This window comes from Chelonoidis abingdonii, chromosome 20, assembly GCF_003597395.2.
Source record: "Chelonoidis abingdonii isolate Lonesome George chromosome 20, CheloAbing_2.0, whole genome shotgun sequence".
NCBI lineage: Eukaryota > Metazoa > Chordata > Testudines > Testudinidae > Chelonoidis > Chelonoidis abingdonii.
In genome coordinates this window covers 23,062,015-23,084,319 of record NC_133788.1, presented here as the reverse complement: position 1 = coordinate 23,084,319, position 22,305 = coordinate 23,062,015, and the positions used below count along the sequence as shown (strand labels likewise).

At 62.2% G+C, this 22,305-nt stretch overlaps 1 protein-coding gene across 3 annotated transcripts in view; it reads right to left on the bottom strand.

Moving 5' to 3' along the window:
- SEZ6 (seizure related 6 homolog) overlaps positions 1-16,274 on the bottom strand; it is a 31,780-nt gene extending 15,506 nt beyond the window's left edge. For all 3 annotated transcript variants that reach the window (XM_075073946.1, XM_075073947.1, XM_032788737.2), the window contains exons 1-5: positions 15,736-16,274; positions 14,560-14,690; positions 6,274-6,466; positions 1,282-1,467; positions 706-874 (exon numbers count right to left, since the gene is read on the bottom strand). In XM_075073946.1, the coding sequence (XP_074930047.1) occupies positions 706-874; positions 1,282-1,467; positions 6,274-6,466; positions 14,560-14,690; positions 15,736-16,186 (1,130 nt within the window). In that variant the 5' untranslated portion in view covers positions 16,187-16,274. The remainder of the gene's footprint in view (positions 1-705; positions 875-1,281; positions 1,468-6,273; positions 6,467-14,559; positions 14,691-15,735) is intronic.
- Positions 16,275-22,305: the final 6,031 nt, after the last annotated feature.

Sequence of the window (22,305 nt, the reverse complement as noted above, 5' to 3'; positions counted from 1 at the left end):
GGGCTCAGTGGGAAGGCAGGCCTAGGTATGGAGAGTTGAAGGGCAGCCCCTGGGTGGGGTGGAAGCCCCAGTACCTGTCACTGTCCAGCAGGGCTGTCTAGAGCCCTGACCAGAGAGCAGGGCAGCCTCAATGGCACAGCTGCTCTGGCATGTGCCATCGGTAGGTTTCAGAGTCAACATCCATTTGCACACACATGTGGTGAGTCCTACACAGAGTGGTAGGGGAGCTCTAGCCCCCCAGGCTTCAAAGACACATCCACCCTGCTCCCCTGAGGCCACACCCCCATAGGCCCTTCCCTTGTATGGGCCCCACTTCCTGTCCCTCACCCAGGGCAGGCTTTAGGAAGTGCGGGGCCCAATTCGAACAGTTTTGATGAGGCCCTGGCAGGGATGACTAAAAAAAAACAACAAAAAAACCCACGTGGGGCTTGTACTTACCAGGCGATGCTCCAAGTCTTAGGTGGCGGGTCCTTCACTCACTCCAGGTTTTCGGCGGTACTGAAGGACCTGCCGCCGAAGACCCGAAGCGAGCGAAGTACCCACCGTCGAAGTGCTGCTGAAGACCTGGAGCGCCGCTGGATGAATAAAAATCAAAAAGGCGCCTCTAGCCAGGGAGGAGATTCTCACTGGGCACGGGGCCCTCTTAGGCATGGGGCCCGATTCGGGGGAATAGTGGAATGGGCCTAAAGCTGACCCTGCCCACACCTGTCATCATCCTCAGCCAGTGAGACCTTCTCGAAGTGCAGGTGCAAGCGCTGGCCCTCGGGGGCCTCCAGCAGCCAGTGGCAAGTCAGGTTGTTGCTGTAGTTGCCTGGGAAGCCAGGTGAGATGATGCGTCCGATGGTGGCATTTCTGATCACGCCCCCGCAGGCCGCTGCAAGGGGAGGCCAAGGGTTAGGAGCACGGGGGAGATGGCCACCAGGCAGCTGCTTACGCAGGTGGGGGCATCAGAGATGGGGCCCGTCAGAGCCCCCTTGGCCACATACTGCCCGGCCTTGCAGCAGTGGGCAGAGTGTGGTGTCTGGAGCCGGGCTGTGGCTGCAGGGCAGTGGTTGGAACATGCCAGTGCTTAGGGGGCACCCCACAGCCTGTGGGAAGGCGCTGGGGTGCAGGACCTCTCTTAGGAGGAGGCAGCCAATCAGGAGCTGCTGTCTGGGGCCAGGCTCAGGCTGAGAAGGCCAAACTCACGTCCCTTGTGAGCAGCTGAGCCCTGCTCTGGCGAGGCCCACGCCTGGCTGGGGGGCATCCGGCAGCACTGGGCAGCCCCTCTCCCCCACTCACCCACACAGATGGGCTCCCGGCCACTCCAGAAGGGCCGGGTAGCGTTGAGGCAGGTGAGCACAGGCAGGCCCTGCAGCTGGTACCCCGTGGCGCAGTAGAAGTGGGCGCTGCCCCCAGGGTGCAGGCTGGTGACGGAGACGTCGCCGTAGGCTGGTCGGGAGGGGAAGTTGCAGCTCAGCAGATAGGCTGGGAGGGAGGAAGGGAGAGAGAGGGGCATTTAATGGCAGGGCCTGGCAGCCTGAATGGCTGGAGCGATGTGCTCCTTGGCTTGACATGCCTGGGGCCTGCAGAGTGGGCGCCTGGTGCCTGTGGGGCTGTGTGCCCGATGCCTTCAGGGATGTGTCCCTGGTGCCCACAGCGATGTATGCCAAGTGCCCGTGGGGGTGGGTGCCCAGTACCTGCAGGGAAGGATGGACTCGGCCAAGTCCCTGCTTCAGGGTTGCACCCTGCTGGCCCCAGGGCACCAGGCTGTCACCCCCTCACTGCTCCAGGGCAGAGGGTGCCACCATAGCTCCTGGGTGTTTTGCAGCCTGCGGCCACACCAACCTGCAGTGATGCTGGAACACTTTTAATAGTGGGGTGAAAGCCAAGCCCCTTACCATTTGCAACCTGAGCTGGGGCTGGGAGCAGGACCATGTCTTTGGGGGGGGGGAAGTTTCCAACTCGACCCAGGGGAAGTCCCTATGTAGCGATAACGGCTTCCTTCGTGATGCAAGGCCAGAGCGCATCTGGGGTTGGGCGAGCCGGAGCATAAGCCCCCGGGTGGAGCGGCAGTGGGCAGGGGTCGCAAAGTGAGCCTTGTGTAGAACCTGCAAACTCAAACACCTTCCCACATGTCCTGTTCCTGTGCCTATGCCAGGCTGGGGATCAGAGGTATGAGTCTGAAGCCACAGGGCAGGAAACTGGGGTGGGAAGGGGTAGCTTCTCTCTGGAATACCACTGCTTGCAGCTGTTTCTCTCCTTTCGCCCCATTGCATGAATACCGCAGAGCCTCTGGGAAACAGCCTAGCCCGTCTGCCCAGCAGCGCCGTGGCGCAGTTACACGTGGGTCGGATGGGTGTGTCCCTGATCCAGCCGCAAGATGGCAGCAAAGGCTTCTGTAATAGGCCAGGCACGGCGGCAGGAGGGTGCAGCCCCCCAAGCCCTATGGGCTGCTCCCCAGGACACTCTCTGCCAGCTGCAAACGGGCAGCCAGCCTCTTGCTGCCCTCTCAGGAAAGCTCGGTTTCCACACCCAGGAGCTCAGGGATATGCCTTTGCCCTGCTGATGCTTAGAGCCGGAGCCTTGTTCCAGATACTGACGGCTGCCCTGGGATACTGCAAGCCCGGTGCCAGCATCGCGAGTCTCCTGCCAGCCCAGGGCAGGTGTGCTAGCAGGGCCGTGGCATGATGCAGGTGTGACGACTGGTCTTTTCCTATGTTTGTTCGATACTGTGTTCGTGCCTCAGTTCCTCCTGCAGTTCTTGTCTTTTTGTGTGGGGAATACGGAGTTGTGATTGCGCTACTTAGAGAAGGGGCCAGTTGCCCCTAACTGCGCCACTCGGCCTCCTAGCAAATGTGGCTGGCCCCTCCTCTGCCAAAGGTGCCAGCTGAAGTAGTTTGGAGACAAAGGTGCATCACGTACCTCTGGCCCCGAAAGAGCGAGCAGAGAGTGGGGGGCTGCGACCTGATCGGGAGGTTAGTCTGGTTACTGTCTCACGGGCCAAGGAGTTGAAGTGCAGACCTGAGGGGTCTGGCTCACTTGCCCCCAGATGGACCCAGCGGGCTGGTTCGCTATTACAAGGCCTCTGTTTTTGAACATCGTTCTTGTCATCGAATAACTTGTTGTGCTGAGTCACGTCTGATCTGCTAGTAGGGTGCAGGACCTGTGGCTTCTCCAGGACCCCGCCTGGGTGGTCGCTGGTGAAGCCCAGAGGGAGCAGGGTGCTGATTGCTCAAGGAGAGACCCAGGAGGTGAAGACGTGTGAGCTTCTTGCCCTGAACAAGTCTGCTCCAAGGGAGAGGAGGCTCCCCAAAGTCCTGACTGGCTTAGTGGGGAGCAGTTCCAGAGCATCGCCCGGGGACTCCGTGACACAGGTGATAGGGGATGAGACCACACCTGTACCCAGAATCCCCCAGAATCCTAGGGGGGGGAGGGGGCTGGGCCCGTCAGACAAGAAAATAAAGGAGTGTGAAGTGCGGCTTTTCTCATTAATTTGCTGCACGTTGCCATGGCGATCCTGGCTGAGGGACGCGGTCAGCACAATCTGTCCTTATTTTCCCATTAACAGCATCAAGGTGGCACCAGGCAGGTCAGGGGAGCAGCCCACCCCTCACAGGAGATTCTGGGGCAGACAGAGACCCCCCCCAGCCCAGTGCTGAGTGCCCCTGGGGGTATTGCTTTGCTGAGGAACCTTGGGCAGGTTAAGGAGATAAAGGACCATGGGAAATAGGAAAGCAGGCGCCCCCCATCCCCGAAACCCATTGAGGTCTGCCAGTGCCCCTCAGTCCTGACTCGCAGCCTCCTGATAGCCCAGCTGTGGGCGCCCCCAACCCCAAAATCCACCAAGCTCTGCCAGTGCCCCTCAGTCCTGACTCGCAGCCCCCTGATAGCCCAGTCATGGGCTCCCCCCATCCCCGAAACCCACCGAGCTCTGCCAGTGCCCCTCAGTCCTTACCTGCAGCCCCCTGCTATTCCAGCCATGGGCGCCCCCCATCCCCGAAACCCACCGAGCTCTGCCAGTGCCCCTCAGTCCTGACTTGCAGCCCCCTGATAGCCCAGCCATGCGCTTCCCCCAGATCCAACAAGCTCAATGCCCCAGGGGTCTGGACTCCAGCGCCCCACCTGCCTCCCATCAGGCCCTGACCCTGTTGTGCTGCCCAGTGTCTGCATTGCATGAACCCAGAGAAGGAGCAACCTGCATGACGCCTCTGTGAACACGTCTACACTGGCAGCTACAATCCCACGACACTACAGCACCTCCGCCTGGGGGCTGGCTGCTCTCGGGGGGCTGAGCTCAAACAGCAGAGACTGTGCCCCACATCCTGCCCCATGACTGCCCCACAGCTGCCCCACTCTGCCCTGCAATGCCCCTCACCCCCCACTCCCACCCCTCTGCCCTGCAATGCCCCACGCCCTACCCCGTAACTGCCCTTGCCCCCCTGCCAATGCTGGCATGTTTGACTCATCCCTGCTGCACTGGGGCTCCAGGAGGGCTGCAGGGTGGCACCCCCACGGGAACGCTGCTCGGGTGAGAGGTGCTGGGAGCCTGGTGCAGAAGAGCACAACCCTCTGCTCCCTCGGCCAAGGGCTCAGCACCAGCTTGCAGCGAGGGGGCAGTCAGGGGATTGTGACGTGAGTGCTGGAGCTGAGAGCCTCCAGCTCTTTAGGGCCCCGTATGGCCACCAGCCAGGCCAGGGCACCATGGCCCTGCCGACGGGAACCCCCTGGTGAACCATGGAGCCCAGCTGCCTTCAGCCCATGCTTCTTGTAGCCTCTCACCTCATCGGCTGGCTCTACGGCCCACCTCTGCCATCAGCCGGACAGGGGCAAACCCAGCAGCCCCTGGGCTGAGATATGGAGCAGCTGGGTGGCGGGGAGCAATGCTGAGCCTGGGGACGAGGGGGCTGCACGTGGTGTGGGGGCGGATTCACTCTGGGGGCTTGATGTGGGCATTCCAGGCAGAGGGAGCAGGGGAGGGAGGAGACAGACGCACAGGGCAGGATAGTGGCCTGCCCGAGGCTCTGCTGGGCTCCAAGCCCAAGGTGTGTCGGGGGAGGAGGGGGCAGGGGACAAAGTCCCTGAGCTCCAGGCTGGCCTGTAGGTGTGTGGCTGGCTCCCCCACCAACAAGTGCCTCTGCAGAGCCCCCCAGGAGGCTCCCCGGAGGCACATCTCTCGGCTGGCCCTGTGGCACATGGGCACCATGCAGGAGGAGCGGCTCCACCCTGCTATCAGCGACAAGGGGCCTAACTTTGCCGGTAATTATGTTAAATGAGCCCGTAATTGCTCATACCAATTATCTCTCCATTAGCGCATCTCTCCGGTTGGTGCCCGTTTAACCTGGCGATGTCGCAGATTAACTCTGCCGGCAATTCCAGAGCTTTAAACAGGCTAATTGGCCTTGGCTGGCTGCAGCTGTGCCAAGGAAGCAGGTTCACCTGCGGGGGAGTGGGCAGGGCCCACCCTGGGGGCAGACCCTTGGCAGGGTGGTGCTATGCCATGCACTGGGTGCAGGGACTGGGCCTAACTCCCCAAATCCTGGGAGGAAGACGCTGCTGGGTGCCCCAGGCTGCGGGGGCAGAGGGGTGGCATGGTGGCCTGGGAGGAAGAGGGGGGCTCTGAGAGGGACATGGGGGTGTATGTGACCCACACTCAGCCAGAGCTTGCCTGGCAGCTCCAAGCCAAGGTGAAGTGCCAAGGTCCCAGGTGAGATGCCAGGCTGTGCTCTGTGCAGACACACGCCCATGGGGGTGCCATGTTACATGCCCAGTGTGCCCACGGGCTGATGAGCTAGATTACAAAGGGACTCGAGGTTGGCTGCATGGGAGGGGAAAGGGCCCCTCCCCAGCCTCAGATGCCAGGCCCCCTTTCACCAGGGGCAGGAGCATGCCCGTCCCTTTGCTAAGCCAGGTGGCCTCTGGCTCCAGCACGTGGCCTGGAGATGAAGGATTCTCAGCTACAAGGCGATGGACACTGGCTGCCAGTCCTTTTCCCAAACCTGCCAGGCTGCCCAGCCCATCAGCTCCTGGGCGCAGCACTCCTCTCCCGCGGGGGGGCTGCATCGTGGGGCACCACATCGCGCCACCCAGCCCTGCTGCAGCACCAGAGCTCTCGGCTGGTAGGGCTTTGCCCACAGTGCGCGGGCAGCTGTGTGACCCTGTTGCGCCCCACCAAGGGACGAGGTGAGCCCGCTGGCTGCAGGAGGGCACCAAGGGCGGGGCCTTCGCATGGTCCCGTGTCTGGCTGGTGCCTCCTGCCCCGGCACAGGGCTCGTAGCTCCGCTGTGCCTGTACCTTGGAAGTGGAAGTGGAAAGTGCCGGGGCTGGCGGGCTGGGGGCTTCGGAACTGCACGCTGACCCGGTTGGTCGGGCTGCGGATCACTTGGCCCCTCATGAGGAAGGACTCATTGGCCAGGATGACAGGCTCTGCGCCCCCGAAGGTCTCCATGGCCACTGTCTCCCCTTCCGACAGGCTGATGTTCAGAACCTGTGGGAGGAAGGGGCATTGTCAGTGGGGCACCAGGTTATTGCCAGCCCGGGCACTTGGCCCCAGGGCAGAGCATGGGCACTTCACCACCACCCCGACCTTGTCCCCGGGCCCACCTGGGTGACTGGCACAGCAGAAGGCTGCCTTGCCCCCCCACCCCCCAGCTAAATTTGAGAGCCTGGGGGAGTTACCTGGCCAGTTGTCCCATACCCGCTGGGCTCCAGAGACCCCCTACAGCCCTCTCCTGCGCCAGGCCTGCCAGCTCCATGGGGGCAGGCAGTCACTCTGGCTGCGCCCGAGAGGGGCCGGTGCTCACACCCAGGGGGCTGGTTTCCTCTTCTGGAAGGGGATGTGCCTGCCCCACCCATCTTCTCCTCCGACACATCCTCCCGCCACACCCCAGAGCCCCAGTGCCAGGCGGGCACGTCTCTCTGCGCTTTTTCCCACAGTCAGTCAGCGAGCGGTGAGGCCTGGCTGCTCAGGGCCAATGGCAGCAGCAGCTTTCAAACATGCTTAGCAGCCCCGTAAATCTCAGTGCTGCGAGATGCCTTGGACAGGCGGTGCTCGGAGTGCTGCTCCCGCACGGGCTGGAACTGGGCCCATGGGCAGAGCCCGCAGGCGAGCTGCCAGCTGTGCCCCGGCCCTGTCATTGGGCTCTGACTGGGCCAGGTCAGGCAATGCTCCAGCAGCACCACGGCGAAGCTCCTGCGATTGAGCAGAGCCATTGGTATCCATGGCAGCATTGGGGCAGAGACCCATGGCAGCACAGCAAGTGATTCCCAGGGCTTATGGGCCAGAGAGATGCCTGGCAGGGAGCCAGGACAGAACGGCCCTGCCACGTGGCACTGGGGGGCGGGGCGAGACAGAGCCATCTTGAATTGCAGGGTCTCAGAGTCCTGGAGACCTCTGGGCCTCCCTGCCTGCCAGAGGGTCAGCACCACCATCCCAGTGCACAGAGGCCAGGGACTCACCAAGGCCACACAATGTCAGGCAGTAGCAGAGCTTGGGACAGAACCCAGGAGTCCTGGCTCCCAGGCCCCCTGCTCTAACCCACCGGATCCTGCTCCCCTCCTGGAGCTGGGGACAGAACCCAGAAGTCCTGGCTCCCAGGCCCCCCTGCTCTAACCCACCGGATCCTGCTCCATGCTGAGCTGTGCTGCCCACAGGCTGTTTCTCCCAACCCGCAGCAGGCAGTGCTGGAGCAGGCCCAGCCCTGGCTAGGCCCCATCATGGCCCTATCACTGCAGCAGACCCTGGCCAGGAGGATGCAGGGGCTGCTCCCTGGCTGGTGCTGCCCACGCTGTCGTTAGCTCCCCCAGGGGCACACGTGCCAGCTCCCCCAAGCAGCCTTTCAGTGGCAATAATGCCTTCGCTCCATTGCCATGGTAACTGGCGGCTGTCCCAGCCGCGAGCTCCGGAGCTGTGATCACTGCCAGCACACGGGGCACAGTGCCAAGCCGGCCTCCAAGGGCTCCCTCTGCTTAGCCACGGGAGAGGGCAGCACTATGGACCCATCCATGACGTGCCCCTCCAGGAAGCCTGTCGGGGCTGGCCCTGGGCTTTGTCCTGGGAACGCCGGGGTTAGCGACTGCTGGGGGCAGATCCTGGATCTCCCCGATCGAGGCCTGAGCCAGCATGGTAGCTTGTCCCTCTGGAGACTCCAGGTCACCCCTGGAAGGGGGCGCAGCGGTGCCAGTCCCTTCTGCAGGCTGCCAGGGCCACATGGCCCATCCCCCAGGGCACGGAACGACCTGCACCCAGCGCAGCCACAGCATGCGGCCCCTGAAGACAAACCACGCAGTGGCTTGTGCTGGGCCTGGCACTAGGAGAGGGCAGTCAGCATGCAAGGCAGGTATGGGTCACAGATGGTACCCGCCTGCTGCAAACCCTTAGTGGAGACACTATTTGCATGGGCCCAGTGAAATCAGGGAGAGCTGCACGGGAGCAAACCACATCTCCGTCACTGGTGCCTGAGGCAGCAGCACCAGAGACTGGAATCCCAGGGAGGCCTGCAGCCCCTACTCCCAGGGACAATGGCTGCTTGTGCCAGCAGTACAGGGGAGCTCACAGCCAGCGTGCAGGGACGGGGGGCTGGCAGAGCCCAGAGCAGCCCCCGCAGGTGCTCCAGGTACAGGGGTCTCTGCAGGCAGCAGCTCAGACACCGGCAGGAAGGGAGCCCTGGGAACGGCACGTCTCAGCCTGCACATGGCTCATAGGGGGCACATTCAAGAGCCAATGGGAACCGGGGACGAGGCTCTGGGCATGGCGCAATGGATCCCGGCCAGCGGGAGATGGAGAACCGCCAGCACGATGAGCTCCAGATGGCGAAGAGACGCAGCCAGCTGGAGAGAGAGGCACAGCCACCAAGATGGCAGAGCAGGGAGCCTCCAGCAGGATCCACACAGCACACAGACACTCCCCCCGGCACGGGCACACGTACACACTCATACATCCCTCCCCTGTGTGCACACACTCTGAGACCCCCCCCAGCACAGGCACATGCACACACTCATACATCCCTCCCTCACGTGCACACACTCAGAGACCCCTCCCCAGCCCAGGCACACGCACACACTCATACACCCCTCCCACACGTGCACACACTCAGAGAGCCCCGGCACAGGCACACGCACACACTCATACACCCCTCCCCTGTGTGCACACACTCAGAGACCCCCCTGGCACAGGCACACGCACACACTCATACACCCCTCCCCCACATGCACACACTCAGAGACCCCCCCCAACATGGGCGCACACACACACTCATACACTCCTCCCCCACGTGCAGCCACTCAGAGACCCCCAGCACGGGCACACACACACACACTCCTACAGTCCTTCCCTGTGTGCACACACTCAGAGACTCCCCTGGGCAGGAGCACACGCACACACTCATACACCCCTCCCACATGTGCACACACACTCAGAGACCCCCCAATGCACACACATACACACTCCCCCATGAGTGTGCACACACACACACACTCTCCTCCACATGTGCACACACACTCAGCAGCAGTGATGAGAGGAACCCGGCAGAGGGTTCCGTGGCAGGATGATGCAGCCGCAGGCCAGGCTGGGTTTGGCTGCGTGTCTGCAGGTTGCTGCAGGGCTCTTGCCTGCCAACCCCAGCGGTGCCGTGTGTGTGCCACGTGACTCACAGCACAGCAGTCAAAGCAGAGCAGCTCGCCCCCGGCCCCAGGGGCGGTGCTACCGTGCTAGAGCCTGCAGCCCACCCCCATGGGTGTGGAGCAGGGTGGGGGGTTCCCACAGTGGGCTATGCCCTGCTTTAACTGAACTGCTTTCACACCGGTTTGATCACGCTGGGCACTGTTGGGTGCAGAGGCGGCCTGGATGGAAGGACAGCTGGAAGATGCTTTACGCAATGGGAGCTGGGTGCAGGCCAGGGCACAAGCTCATGCTGGGTTAGTGCATGTGATGCCTTCCCCGCAAGTGGCTGCCTCACTGACTAATAGCTGGCTGTTAACCTTTGGAGGCAGGGCACCCAGAGGGCACAGAGAGCCTCAGCCCGGGTTTCGTTGCTGCCTCTGGGCCAACGCGATCCTGTCAAGTCCTCGAGCACCTCCCCATCCCAGTTCCAAGGGCTAAGGCAGCCCAGAGCGAGAATGCAGCTGCCCTCCCAGGCAGAACAGACCGAGCCCTGCCCAGCGCTCTCAGTCAAGCTACATCACATTCACTTAGGGCAGCCATGGATTCTCACGGCGGGCACGGTCACGGCTGCCACTCAGCCATGCAGCGTGGAAATGCAGACAGATTGCCCGGCATGGGCAACGCAACGGCGTTCTCTCCTGTGATTGTGCTGCAAATTCAGAAACTCCAGCTGGGGTGGGTGGTGTCCTGGACAGGGGCCCTAGGCAGCAGCTAATCCTAATCCTCCCCACACACAACCGAGCTCTGGGGTAGACACAGGCAGAGCACTAACGCCTCCGGCCTTGTCCGGGAGAATGCAGGTAACTGCCCCACAGCATCCCTGGGCCTTGATGTCTGCAGCTGTTCAAGACAGCAGTGAGAGCAGAGCAGTCCCCACTGCCCCTCTTCTGTGCCACATGCCCCTGCATACCGCACAGCTGTGGTCTCTGAGCCTCACGCCCCCTGCTCTGGGGGTCAGGATCACTCCAGCTTTACAGGGGGCACCACGGGTCAGAGAGACTCAGCCAAGCTCTCCCAGAACTAGAAATTGGACCCAGATGTCCTGAGTCCCACCTGGCCTGGCTCTGAGCTGCTCGCTCGCTATGGAGGTGAGTGGGCATACACACACTCACAGGGGTTGGGGCTCGGGCTCCCGGCTTGCTGGGAATCCTGGGAAGGTTTAATCTTGAGGTTGCCTGGCAACAGTTTATATTTTAATGGATCGTTATAAAATATAACAACCCCCGCCTCGTCTGGGACTCTCCTGCTGGTGGGCCTGGGTGTGGGGCTCCAGTGGGGGAGAAGAGGTGGTGTTTCAGCCCGTTCAGTGGCCACAGAAAGCCCCAAGGCCCTGTGACTTGGGGACGGCCGTGCAGCCCGGCACACACATTGCAAGGATCAGTCTCTAGTTCCCAGCGTCCATCCCCACCTCCCTGGGGCCAGCGGGGAGGTTCCAGGCCCCAAGGCCTGGCTCCCGGCAGCCCTCTGCTGCGACAGCATTATCACATATCCTGAGAAACCCCAAGCTGTTGCCTTGTCTCATTAGGAGGTGATTGGATATTAACGACGTTAATTAAGCAACGCTACACGGTAATGGAGAGCAGTGCCCGTATGCACATTCTTGCCCCACGCCACTAATTACCGCAAAGGACCTGCCTGGCGTTGGGAAGTCAGCGGGGGGTGGGAAGTCGCTGTGATGAAATGGGGGGTTTCTTGGGGTTTTCTGTGTTTTCCAGTGGGTTGCATGCACAGGGGGTGGGACTCAGTGTCCCTGGGTGTTATGGTTTAACGAGGTGAGGGGAGAGGGAGTTTGTTGTTACAGAGGATGGGACAGGGAACTCAGGACCCCAGCCAATGGCCTGGAGGATAGAGGCCCCAGTGACTGGTGACCTGGTGACCCAAGGACCCAGCTCAGGAGTTGCAGCCAGTTCTGGCCAGTGGGAGGACAATGGGCTGCGAAGAGAGGACCCCTGTGACCTGACCAGCCGGTTCGGGCCAGAGGGGGTTTGAGAGGAGAGGAGACCCAAGTGACCCGGAGAGAAGACAATGGACAGAGGCAGAGCCTGGGGGAGGTGATATCAGATGCCCAGCTGCGAAGCAGGGGGGCTCTGGGCTGGAGAGGGGAAGCAAACAGAACCCACCTGGATGCAGGGGAGACTGAGATGTGCTGTGCTGAGGGAGGCCAGGCATGAGGCCCTGAGAGTTTCCTGTGCTGTGTTCAACTCTCAATAAACCCTCCTGTTTTATGCTGGCTGAGAGTCACTCCGGTCTAGGGAACAGGTTGCATCAACCCCTTTGCAGGTTGCATCAACCCAGAGTGAAGGGACTCCCTGAGGGGGCCCACGGCAGAGACAGAGAGGTGCGGCTCCAGGAGGTGGAGGGGCCTGACCCCAAGAGAGAGTGGACCCCTGAGAAGGGCTGTCGCACTGAATGGGGCACCCCCCATGGACCGCACGGGGCCAACAGTGGACACAATCTGTGAGTCCATGACAGTCGTGTATGGGCCAGCAGCGTGCCGAGCTCCTCGCCCTGCTGTTAATCTGCCATGGGATGGAGAACAACGGGGAGGGGGTGTGACAAAGTGGGGGATTTTTTCATTTTTTCCTTGTTTTGTCCACCGGTTTGCATGCAGAGGGGTGGGACTCCGTTTTCTTGGGAGTTACTGGTTTAACAAAGTGAGGGGAGAGGGATGGGAGAGGACGGGAGAGGGAACTTGGGACCCCAGCCGATGGCCTGGAGGATGGAGGCCTCAGCGACTGGTGACCTGATGACCCGGAGGCCCAGCTCAGGAGTCACAGCTGGTTCTGGCCAGTGTGAGGACAATGGGCAACGAAGAGAGGATCCCTGTGACCTGACCAGGCAGTTCCAGCCAGAGGGGCCGGAGGACAGAACAGAGGAGAGGAGGCCCAGGCGACCCTGTTTCCCTGGAGAGAAGACAATGGACAGAGGCGGGACTTGGGGTCGGTGATATCAGATGCCGAGCTGGGAAGCAAGGGGCTTGGGACTGGAGAGTGAGCAGGCAGAGCCCACCTGGATGCCCATGATGGGGGAAACGCCTCGCCTGGCTCCATGGCAATCAGCTTCCCTGGCCCACGGCCAGCCCCAGTGCAGCGCTGGGCTCACCCTGCCATAACGGGCCACCCCCTCCCACTGTGCCAGGGCCGGCCTGCGGGCTGATCTCCCACCCCAGCCCCTCAGGATGCCGGGTGATTGTGGGTCTGGGGGATGTGAAACCAGAGCCTGACTTAGAGCTGGAGCACAACTGTCACGGAGCGTGGGGGAGTCCGGCCCGGCACCCCTCTTCCTGGGACTCTCAGTGACTCTCAGCCAGCCAGTAAAACAGAAGGTTTATTGGACAACAGGAACGCAGGTTACAGCAGAGCTTGGAGGCCCAACCAGGGCCCCTCAATCGAGTCTTTCTGGGGGTTCAGGGTGTTTGCATCCCAGCTTGGGATACCCTGACTTCCCACCACCCAGCCCAAAACCGAAACTAAAACTAAACCCCCTCCAGCCGGCCCCTTCCTTTGTCCCTCCTTTGTCTGGCTTCCCGGGCAAAAGGTGCTGACACCCCTCCCCCCCACCTGGCTCAGGTTACAGGCCTAGGTCCTGTCCCTCTCCTAAAGTCCTCCCCGGCTCTCCCATCCCCCACACAGACAGTCCCTGTTCCATCACAACGACACAGGCCCACTATGCCGAGCCCCGCGCAAGCAGAGCCTGCCTTGTTCTCCTCCCGGTGGCGCTGCCCTGCCCTCTCAGCATGGGCAGCCAGCGCAGCACCCACCCTGGCTCAATGGATGGGGCCTGTGCGGCAGGTGGAGGCGGCGGGGTTATGTATTTATTAATATGGAGTCTGAAAGCTCTGCTGTTGCCGAAGTCTAATTAGGCCCCGGGGGGGGGGGGGGGGGGGGGCTGGCTGGGGGCCAGAGCGCATTGTTCAAATGTCGCCAAATACCACGTGCATTGATTTGACATTCTGTTACCCTTTCACAAGAGCAGCGCTGCATTCACGTGCCCCTCAGTAGAGTGTTGGGTTTGTTCCTCAGCAGCAATTCCAGCCCCCCCTGCAGCTACCTCCTGCGGGACAGGCTCCTGAATTGCGCCCCGGGTCCCCTGCTATTCCCTCTGGGGGTCCCTTCCCGCTCGCCAGCCAGCGTTTCCCTCCAGGGCAGCTCTGCAGAGCCAAGAGGGAAAGTCTTGGAGTGCTGGGCCATGGGCCTGCCAGAGCAGGGCTGGCCTTTGCGGCTGTCTCCAATCCACAGCACCGTGGCAGTGTAACCGCCCACCTATGAAATACCTGCCCAGAGACTGCCCGGTACCCAGCCACCCTCCCTCCCCTGCTTGCCTGGCATCACAGGGCTCAGCTGCAATCGGTGTCCAGGCAAGAGTTCCAAAAGGAGCAACTGCCCCAAGCCCAGAGTGAAAATCCTCCCCACACATATAGCCTTGGGTGACCCCGGTTCCTGCAATGGTGCCCACGCTGCTCATTCCCGCAGCCACGGCAGGGCCTGCCCTGCCCCTCCAGCCTGGCACTGTGGCTCAACTCCCTGTCCCACAGCTGGAGTTGCCCCCTGCCAGGTAGTGAGGGGGAGGCCCAGCATGCTTTGCGCAGAGGGATTTGCATATTGAGTGCCCTCTGGTACCAATGGCGCCATCTCTTGTGGGGGAGGAGAGATGCAGGGGGCTCAGCAGGCTCTGCCGGGGCATTCCCAGCTCGAGGCTTAGCGGGGCTAAAGGCAAGGGGGGGAAGCCAGGTGTTTTGGTGATTTGAGGGACTTCGCTAGGGTTCCGTTCGCGCCGTGAGAGACGCACACTGCCCAGAAACCCCTCCCGTCCCCCGCGCGTCCCAGCCTCGAGCATGTGGCTATTTCCCACTCAGGGCCCTGGGGGCTGCAGGGTCCCCCTGGCTGGTGATGCGGCATTCAGGAGCCCACGGTACCGACCTTGATCTCCACGCCGTAGCCGGGGTACCCGGAGATGGTGTAGGTGCAGTCCAGACTGTCGTAGGGCGAACTGACCGGCTCTGGAGACTCCAGGGAGCCCTCGGGGCCAGTAAGGTTCCAGTTGCATGGAGCTGGGGGCAAGAGAAAACCATGGAATCAGACAGGCCTCACGCCTGCTCCCTGCCCTGCCGGCCCATTCCAGCCCTCCTCCCCCAGACAGGGCCTAGCATCCTTGCCCTCCCCTCGCTCGCCCGGTCTCCCGGACGCCTGGTGCTGATGACAGGGTGGCTTATGGCTCACCCCCATCCAGGGACGTGGAACCCCTGGTTAGCCTCATCCCCGGTACCTCACCAAGGGCCAGACACAGCCTGTGCCCCCCTTCCCCCACCAGTCCCATCACCTTAGAGACGAGTTTGCCCAGGCCAAGCCCCTGGCTGCTGGATTTGCTGCCATCACGCCCCATTTCACATGCACATTGTGGCGCTGGGCTGGAGGCCATGGGCTAAACTGGCCTCCCTCTAGGATGCGTCTACACTGGGTGCAGCTCCAGCAGGGGCGCAAAGGCAGGAGCACTGGCGTAGACCAGCCACAGGTCTCATCTAACCCTGCTTTGCTGCAGGGCCCATCTCCAGTACAGCTCCCACTGCACCTCTCCCGGTGGGGCAACGGCCACAGCCCTCCACTGCAGGAGGGGACAGCAACTGCTGCCCCCTCCCGCTGGGCCACGCACCCTGGGAACCTGGGGGCTGAGTGTTGCTAGCGGGGAGGTCAAAGCAGCTGAGCTTGGCGTGGCGGAACGGTCTTTACCTGGACAGCAGCTGTCCCGTCAGCCCCAGTGGGTGCTCACCAGCCCAGTCCCAGTGGCAGCCAGCTCCCAGCTGAGGGAGCTGGTGTCTCCTGCAGCCCGTGACCACCTCCTTGCCGTGTGGTGACACGCTTGCTGCATGCCTGCCACCCACTGAACGTGGAGCGATGAAGCCAGTCAGAGCTATGCCCAACTCCTCCTCAGCTTCCCTAGTGTCAACAACGTGTCGTGACTGCCCTGCGCGACAGCCCACTGCCACCCCAAAAGCGGGTCCAGCTCTCTCTGAAGACCCTGCATGCACCCCCACCCCCTCTTTAGCAGGCAGCCTGGCCTGGTGCCCCTGGCCCCCACTGGGGTGGGAGTGCCCTCACCTGGCACCTGCACCGTGGTGATGGTGGTCGTGGTGATGATGGTAGTTGTGGTGGTTTCCTCGTCGTCCCCAGAAACCGTGGTTGTGGTGGCAGCCTCTGTCCCGGGCTCCTTGGCCCTTGGCAGTGCTGGGCTGGGTGTCCGTGGTGAGATGAATCGGGCTGTGGGGGTGATGGTGGTCGGGGTGTTGCTGGTCACCATGGTGGTGGTGGCTTGACCCGGTTTGGGCAGGGCAGCTTGGGAGATGGCAGGCATGTGGGTGATGGGAGGCTCCGCGGGGACAGAGGCGGAGTTGGTCTCTGGGCCGGGGGGCCGGGGCTCTGCCCATGGTGCCACATGGGCTGCAGCCGTGGTCAGCAGCTCAGCAGTGAATGCTGGCTTGACCATTTCTGGGGTCCTCTCTGTGTCTCTGGCCTCGGCCTTGTCTCCCACCAGGGCCGTGGTGCTGGTCATGGTCACGGGGACCGTGGCTGGCACTGTGAGGGATGTGGTCAGGTCAGAAAACACCGGGAGGTCATCTTGGTCTGGCAGATTGGCCCTGGGGGTCTGGGTGCTCCGCCCTGGCACGTTGGGCAGGACTGGGCCTGGCCCCCCCAGGCCCCACGTGAGGAAGGGCACCTGCCTCAGATAGTCCTTCTTTGCCAGGGCCTCGTGCAGGAACTCCTCCAGCAGAGGGTGATGGTTAAGCAGCGTCAGCGTGGGGGCTGTGGTGACAAAGTGGACCTCGCCCTCCAGCTCGTCCGGAGTGGGGGGCACTGTCTGGTCCCCCTCAGCCTCAGAGTTCCCCGCTGCCTTCTGGCCCACCAAGTTCGGCTCCTCCAAGGCAAAGTCTGGAAGGAGGAGAGAGGTGGCTGAGAACATGGGTGGCCAAGGAGGAAGGGGCCAGGGAGGGGTGGGGAGCTGGGCTGCCAGAGGCCTGGCTCTATGAACCTTGGCATCGCACCCCCACCCCCAAGGGCCCCAATCATGGCAAGTCACGGTGTGGCGGCTGGTGCTCCGGGGGCACCTAGGTGCTCAGAACACCCCTGTCCAGCCAGCAGGAAACCCCCAGGATCGGTGGTGCTCAGACCAGCTGCCAATTCCCTCAGCAGCTGCCGGCAGCCACAAGCCTCTGCCAAGCTTGTGGAGGGGACAAATGCCATGTGTGCAGGGGGACAGGTCCCCCTCAGCACAGTGCCCAGAGCAGTGCTCCCCTTCCCAGGGACATGGTGGGGGGTGTCTGCTGAGCTGCCTCCTGCCCCCGAAGGCCCTGCACTGCCCTGCTCCTGCTGCTGGCAGTCTCAGCTTTTACACCACACGCCCTGGGCCACTGGCCTCTGAACAAACTGAGCCATTGGCCTCTGCATTCTGCCCAGGGCCCCAGGGGAGGGGAACTGAAGCCCTGCTGGGAATACCAAAGGCCCCAGCTTCTCTGAGGGACAGCACACCCCTTTCCTGGGCAGCAGGAGCCTGGCTCTCAGCTTCCCCCGTGAGCAGGCCCCGAGTAAGGCTCCTGAGCACACCCAAGAATTCACTCTCCCGCACCCCAGGCCAGTCTCACCAGCTGGCCGTGTGCCCTGCCCAGCCTGGTCTCTGACAGCAGAGCCCGAAGGGAAGCTGCTAGGAGCTGTGCTGAGTTGGGCCCACCCAAAGCCAGTGCCCCACACATTGCAACGGTGCCAAGGGCTCTCGGGTACTCTGGGGGCACAGCCCTTAGCCCTGGCACGGTATCCTGCAGAGCCAAACTATCGCTCTGGGCCCTGGCGCAGAGACACAGCAAGCAGCTTCATCAGGCAGCCAGGCTGGGGCCCTACATGGGGCTGGGGTCCTGAGCCAGGGCCTGGAGAATGGAGGGGAGAGGACACTAGAACAGAGGACAGGCAGCTGAGTAACTGCCCCAGAACTGTGCCCACCCCGCTCCTTCTACCCAGACAGACTCCATGGCTCCCTGTCCCAGGCCAGCTGCGGGGGCTAGGGGTGGGATCTGAGCCGACCCCCCGTGACTGAGACAAACCCAGCTGCGAGCCAGCCCCCTCCTCACCCAGGCAAGACAGGGGCGCTGTGAAGGCCCCCTCTCCATTTCCTGCGAGGAGGGGCTGGCAGCCGGGAGAGGAGCGGGAGCAGCAAGGCGGAACGGTATCTAAGAGGAGGCACCAATCGTTTTCGATAAAGCTGATGACTTTATCAGGGGACGTGTGTTCCTGGGTAAACAGAGCCAGGGCTGAACGTCACTGACTGTGCAATCAGCAGCTGGCTCAGCAGCCCTGCCACACGGACAGTGGGCACTGCTGAGGCTCTGGGGAGATGGCGCTTCCAGCTGGCATTATGGGGCCCTTACCCTGCATGTGGCTGCTCCAGAGCGACATGCCCAGCAATGCAACACTTGCTAATGGATTGGACGCAACAGTTTGTGGGGCACTGCCCCCTTCCCTCCCCAAACTACGCCTATGTCTTCAAATAGCCTATTCCAGCAGCTGGGGCTCTTCCGCCCTCCGCCCCCCACCTAGTCTCACCAGCCCCCACCTGCATAGATCCTGAGCTGGGCCCTGATGTCAGGAGATTTTGACTCTAACCACATCTGGTTCTTTGCTCCTGGGTCGGTGCCTCAGGGCCCGTTCCCAGCAGCTTTCCTCCAGCATGAGGGCTGGGAACGCACTCTTTTCCGAAATGCCAGCCGAGGTTTCCCCCCAGTCACTTGACTCCAGCAGCTGGGACATTAGGCAAGCAGCAGACATGGCAGGAGCTTGCAGTGCTCTGCTCCGGGCCTCTCAGGCCAGCCGCACGGGGCAGGGTGGGCAGGGCAGCCTGCACGGCTCCATGGCAGGCGCGCTCCCCTCCTGCCAGCGCCGCAGCCTCATTAGCGGCCCTCCCTGCATATTATCTCCTAAGCTATGCAAATAACCTGTGTGTGAAGCCATTTAAAGTATTTAGACTAAATGAGAAAAGGCTTTCATCAGTCCTAATGAGCCATTGAACATGGCTCCCTGGCGAATTCGCTCTCCCTGCCTCTCCTCCCCACCACCGCCTGTGCCCCAAGAGCAGGCATGTGACCCCATCTCCTGGGGACGGCTCCCACACATGCCCTGCTCTGCCTTACCCAGTGGGGGTGTGTTTGGGGGGACAGAGCTCCCAGAATGCCCCCTCCCCCGTTACAGAAAACATCATAGCTCAGCCATGTGGTCACTGGAGACTACGCAACACTAGACTTATTGTAGGGCCTATGTAAACGGTGGCAGAATTGTTTACTCTTTCAGACAAGCAGGGCGGCTGTGTCGCGGGGAGCTCTGCCCCCTTCGCCCCCAGGCCAGAATGAGCAGGCAGCCCCCCTTGCTGCCCAGCGCAGCTCCCTCAGGCCTGGCAGCACCGGGGACGCGGCAGAGGAACGTCAGGGTGGGCGTGGCGGGGGGCCATTGTGCCTCCTGCCAGAGGGAAGCAGGAGACTCCAGCTAACCTGGTGCAGCAGAGTTCAGCTCCTGGGGAGGGCGGGACAGAGAGAGCCAAGGACGCGCCCAGCAGGGGCCAGCCACGTCCCAAGGCCCAGCCCGCGGAACACGGCTCGTGTCTGAAGGAGGCAGCGGTGCGAGGTGGCCAGGCAGTGTGTGCTCCGAGACAGGCTGCGTTAGCGCATAGGGCATGTCCTGGCTGAGCGCTTACACCGTGCACCAGCACTGATGACATGATACTGCCCATTAGCAGGTACTGAACGCTACCGAGGGCAAAGCCCTTCAAGGATTAATCGCCACGTGACTGACACTTTGAAGGGACTATTAAGAGGCTTTAGCTTCAAGACTGGGGGAAAAGTTATTGCTCCAGCTCCTGAGTCCTGCTGAATTGGGTGCTCAGAGAGTGGGTGGGGGCTGCCAGCAAAAGGCTCCCCCCCAGCTTTGCCAGCACCTCTTACTCCTGACCCGCAGCCCTATCCCCACTATCACAGCCCCAGGTTCCCCCCCTCAATGCAGTCCTTCAGCACCTCATTAGTGTTACTTCCACTCACCCTTGACCAACAGCACCCGGGGTGGGGAGAAGATGCTGGCCGTGGAGAACGTCTCCCCAGGCCACGACGAGACGAGGTCCCCCCCACCCCCATTTTCACTTGTTACCCCAGGTACTTCTGGGGTCACAGGACTCGCCAGACCGGCCCAGCCCTGGCCCTGACACTGCCAGTTCTGTCAGAGGAGACGTATGGAGCAGCCAGCGCGTGGCCGTTTCCTGCCCTGGTACAGCCGGATTTACGTCCCCTCCTACTTTATTATTAACCCACTTGATGGTGCGAGGTGTTCCCCTTACCCATGGCAAGGCCCCCTATGAACCCAGGTGTCCAGAGGCCACCAGCTGGCACGATGGCCCCGAGCACCACATGCATGTAGAGCTGGGCTGGGTAGCAGCTGGAGGGAGCCCCTGATCTGCAGCCTCCAAGACCAGGGGCCGAAATGCGCCCCTGGGCCAGCGGGCGGCCCTACAGGGGGGGCCCCAAAGCACCAGAGGAGCCGCGCTGCACGGTAGTGGCCAAGAGAGGCCCTGCTCCCCGCCTCCCCGGCTGAGCAGGGAGAAATATGCCTTGTTGCAGAAGTTCTAAGAGGTTAACTTGCACCCAGCACGACTGGAATTATTTTTTAATAGGATCCATTTATTATACCATAAAAGTTAATGAGTTTATACTGAAGGGCGCCAGAATCCCTTTTAGGTTTTAACAGGGGATTAGCACTCCAGCCCAAGCCCTACACCGGCTCATTAACTGCTGCCTGCAATGGCTCCCCACTCCAGGGGGTGGGATCTCTGGGGAAGAGATTCCCCCAGCCCCCGGCCTGGCGTGCTCATGGACACAGCCAGCCAACGCAGATTTCCCTTTGTCACCAGGCCCCGAGCAGCCCCACAGGACTCAGCCACCTGCAAAAGCTTCTGGGAATTTGCCTGTCCCGGGCCGGGCATCCAGCAGTGACCCCAGGGTCACCGAGAACTGTGTGGCCACAGCCCTGCACGGGGCGTGACCAAACCCGGGGGAGACGGGCAGAAAACAAGGCTGTGTCCCAGGGCTGCCCGGGGAGGGGAGGGCAGGCCAGTGGGCAATTTGCCCCAGGCCCCGGGCCCCACAGGGGCCCCCATGAGTGTTTTCAGGGGCTCCTATGAGAGTTTTCAGTGGGTCTTCGGCAGCAGGTCCTTCAGTGCTGCCGAACACACCCAGAGCGACTGAAGGACCTGCTGCTGAAGACCCGAAGCTTCTTCCGCTCCGGGCGGCAATTCGGCTGTGAGGGCTCCTTCCGCTCCAGGTCTTCGGTGGCAGTTCGGCAGCAGGGGGTCCTTCCGCTCTGGGTCTTCGATGGCAGTTCGGCGGTGAGGGCTCCTTCAGCTCCAGGTCTTGGATGGCAGTTTGGCGGTGAGGGCTCCTTCCGCTCCAGGTCTTTGATGGCAGTTTGGCAGCGGGGGGTCCTTCCACTCCGGGTCTTCAGCGGCAGTTCGGCGGTGAGGGCTCCTTCCGCTCCGGGTCTTCGGCGGCAGTTCGGCAGCGGGGGCTCCTTCCACTCCAGGTCTTTGGCGGCAGTTCAGCGGTGAGGGCTCCTTTCGCTTCGGGTCGTCGGCAGCAATTCGGCGGTGAATCCTTCACTTGCTCCAGGACCCACCACCAAAGTGCCCTGAAGACTCACAGCGGAAGACCCTGTGGCTCCCTAAATCCTCTGGGTGGCCCTGCCATGTCCTGTGGGGTCTTGGGAGCCCAGCCAGCCCAGGAGCAACCATGGAGTGGCTGTATGGAGACCAGTGCCAATAGAGGGGTGCCAAGTGCATGGCCCCATTTGCCCAGGGCCGGGGACACACTAGCAGAGCGGGCAGCAGGGTGCACTGGTGCTGTCCAGGCAGTGCCAGCCCTAGAGAGAGAGAGGGCTCCGGTGCTGGCACTCCACCCCGCCCTGCCCCCTGCTCCTGCCGGATGCCACCCCCAGCCCCGCAACCAGCCGGCTGCTTGGCTCAGCTCTCCCCGAGTGGGTTATTTTCTCCTCAGCACTCTAAACGGCTGCGATAACTCTGCTCCTGCTGCTCGCTGGATGGCTCTGATAATGAGATGTAACTTCTCAATGGGTGTTTTGTGCTCCAGCAAAACGTGTAAATAAATTGAAATGCTAATAATACCCCATCAGGAGAGATTCACTCTGCGACCCCTGCAACCTCATCAGCGCCGGCTCCTCTGTACCAGAGGCTGCCGGCAGAGACGCAGAGCCAGCCGGGCAGCCGATTGTAACGCTGGGCTGGGGGAGCCCCTGTGGGGGTGGGACAGAGGCAGCCGAATATTTTGGTGAATACCAAACAAGGCTCTGCAGGAAGAGCCATCGGTCGGTAGTGCCCCCGTTCCCCATGGCGGGCGCCGGCCAGACGTGCTGCTGGGCAGTCCTGGAGCGAGTACCAAACGTTTCCCACCATGCCCTGAGCAATACGCTGGGCCGCACGCAAGGCCAGACCAGAGAGTGGGGCTGCTCCGGGCTGCACCAGGTCCCCTGTGGGTGCTGTCAATGCCGAAGGCCCCTGGGCACCGCCTGGCCTGCACTGCCTCCACCCTCATGCCTGGCACAGGCTGGATCCCAGCCCCACCCCAAGCCCCTTAT